The 1,464-nt window shown below is 58.8% G+C and overlaps 1 protein-coding gene across 1 annotated transcript; it reads right to left on the reverse strand.

The window, feature by feature from the left end:
- Positions 1-6: 6 nt before the first annotated feature.
- LOC144219098 (rho guanine nucleotide exchange factor 25-like) lies at positions 7-1,319 on the reverse strand (the record flags this gene model as incomplete). The annotated part of the gene is made up of 4 exons (XM_077749063.1): positions 7-48; positions 348-559; positions 793-973; positions 1,119-1,319. Coding segments are annotated over 4 exons (636 nt in total), but the record flags the coding sequence as incomplete, so codon positions are not given.
- Between the last annotated feature and the right edge of the window lie 145 nt (positions 1,320-1,464).

A 1,464-nucleotide genomic window follows, 5' to 3' on the forward strand; every position in this document is an offset into this window, starting at 1 on the left:
CAGAGCTGGGGGAGAGTCACGAGGAGCTTGGGGGATGTCACTGAGGGCCTGAGGAAAGACTCAAGTCAGAGGGTAAAAAAGGTTCAGGAAGCCACCCTCACTCCTGTCTTTTTGGTGTATGCCCCTGGCCAAGCCACCTCCTATTGCCAGATATCTTAGATGATCCGAGACCATCAGCCTCTCCCAGGGCTGAACAGGAGGAGGGACGGGTAAGAGTGGGGCAGTAGGAAGGGGCAGACAAAAGGCAGGTGGTGGTTGTAAGGAAGCATGGGGGGGGGGGAATTTAGGGATCCCAGAACAAGAGGGGCCCTCCCCATTCTATAACAGGGGAGCTCCATTCTTCATACCTGTGTGTCCAGGGGCAGGGGGGCTCTGGCCACCTCCCCTTTGGGCAACAGCAGCAGGGAGGGGAGAGAGCCATTGATGGGTGCATGTGTGCTGACCTGGGCCCGGTCTCCAGGCCGGATTCTCCCAGGACTCCCCACCCTAAGCCCTCCTGGCCGCCCCAGGCTGTTGGTCTGACTCTCCCGCCTCTGATACTCAATGGGTGACTGCAGTGCTGGGGCAAAGAGAGGAACAGAAGGACAGTTACAAGAGAGACAGGTCTTTTCCCGAAGGGCTCTGCCCACTTTGCCCACCTCCATGAACTGTCAGCCAGTATAAATTGCTGGGGTGATGAAGAGAAGCTGGGGTCAGAGGGCAGGGATTGAAGACTGGGCAGTGAGGGAGGGATTCAGGAGGCCAAAGGGCTGAAGGAGCATGTGGGGGAGGGAGGGAGGGTGAGAGCTTCACCATTGAGAAAGTCCCGCTGGCTTTCCAGGATCTGAGCCACTTGCTTGATCCAGGCCTGGCTGACCGCAGGGTCTGCGGTCTGTAGGACATAGCGCTGGACCCCACCCTCTGGCCCTCTGGAGGTCAGTGCAAAGCGGCAAGGGTCACCTTGGAGGTTCCCCTCCAGTCCCAGGCAGCTCACCTGGATGGCAAATAGGGGATGGCCCCCAAATTCTTTAGGCCCTCTCTGGTTGCGGCCCCTCCCAACAAATCCAAGAGCCAGACATTCCCTCAGAGGCCACAACTCCGTCCCAGGCAGACCCCCTCCCTTGTGGCCTCCTCCCCACCTTGATGCTGCTCTTGTACACATATCCAGCCTGCGCTGCACCTCGTACTCCTCCTCCCAGGGCCTCGCTGAAGATGATGATTTGCTCAAAGAGGAAGACACGTCTCTCTCGACCCCGGGAGGAGAGCAGACCGCCAGCCTCTGGCTCTGTGACCCAGAACGTGTCCTGGCCCAGGAGCTTTCCCTGAGCAGTCAGTTTGCCCTAGAACCAAAGGACGGTGGCTATAAGAAAAAAGCAAGAAGAGAAAAGGGACCCTCTGTGTTCCTCCCTCCTTCCCCAGATGCTCCCAACCAAGCATGGGGTCAGTCCCAGGGGAGGACAGTTCCCCATAAGGAACCCCCCCCCC

Source organism: Crocuta crocuta, unplaced genomic scaffold, assembly GCF_008692635.1.
Source record: "Crocuta crocuta isolate KB4526 unplaced genomic scaffold, BGI_CrCroc_1.0 C28749787, whole genome shotgun sequence".
In the NCBI taxonomy this organism is placed as follows: domain Eukaryota; kingdom Metazoa; phylum Chordata; class Mammalia; order Carnivora; family Hyaenidae; genus Crocuta; species Crocuta crocuta.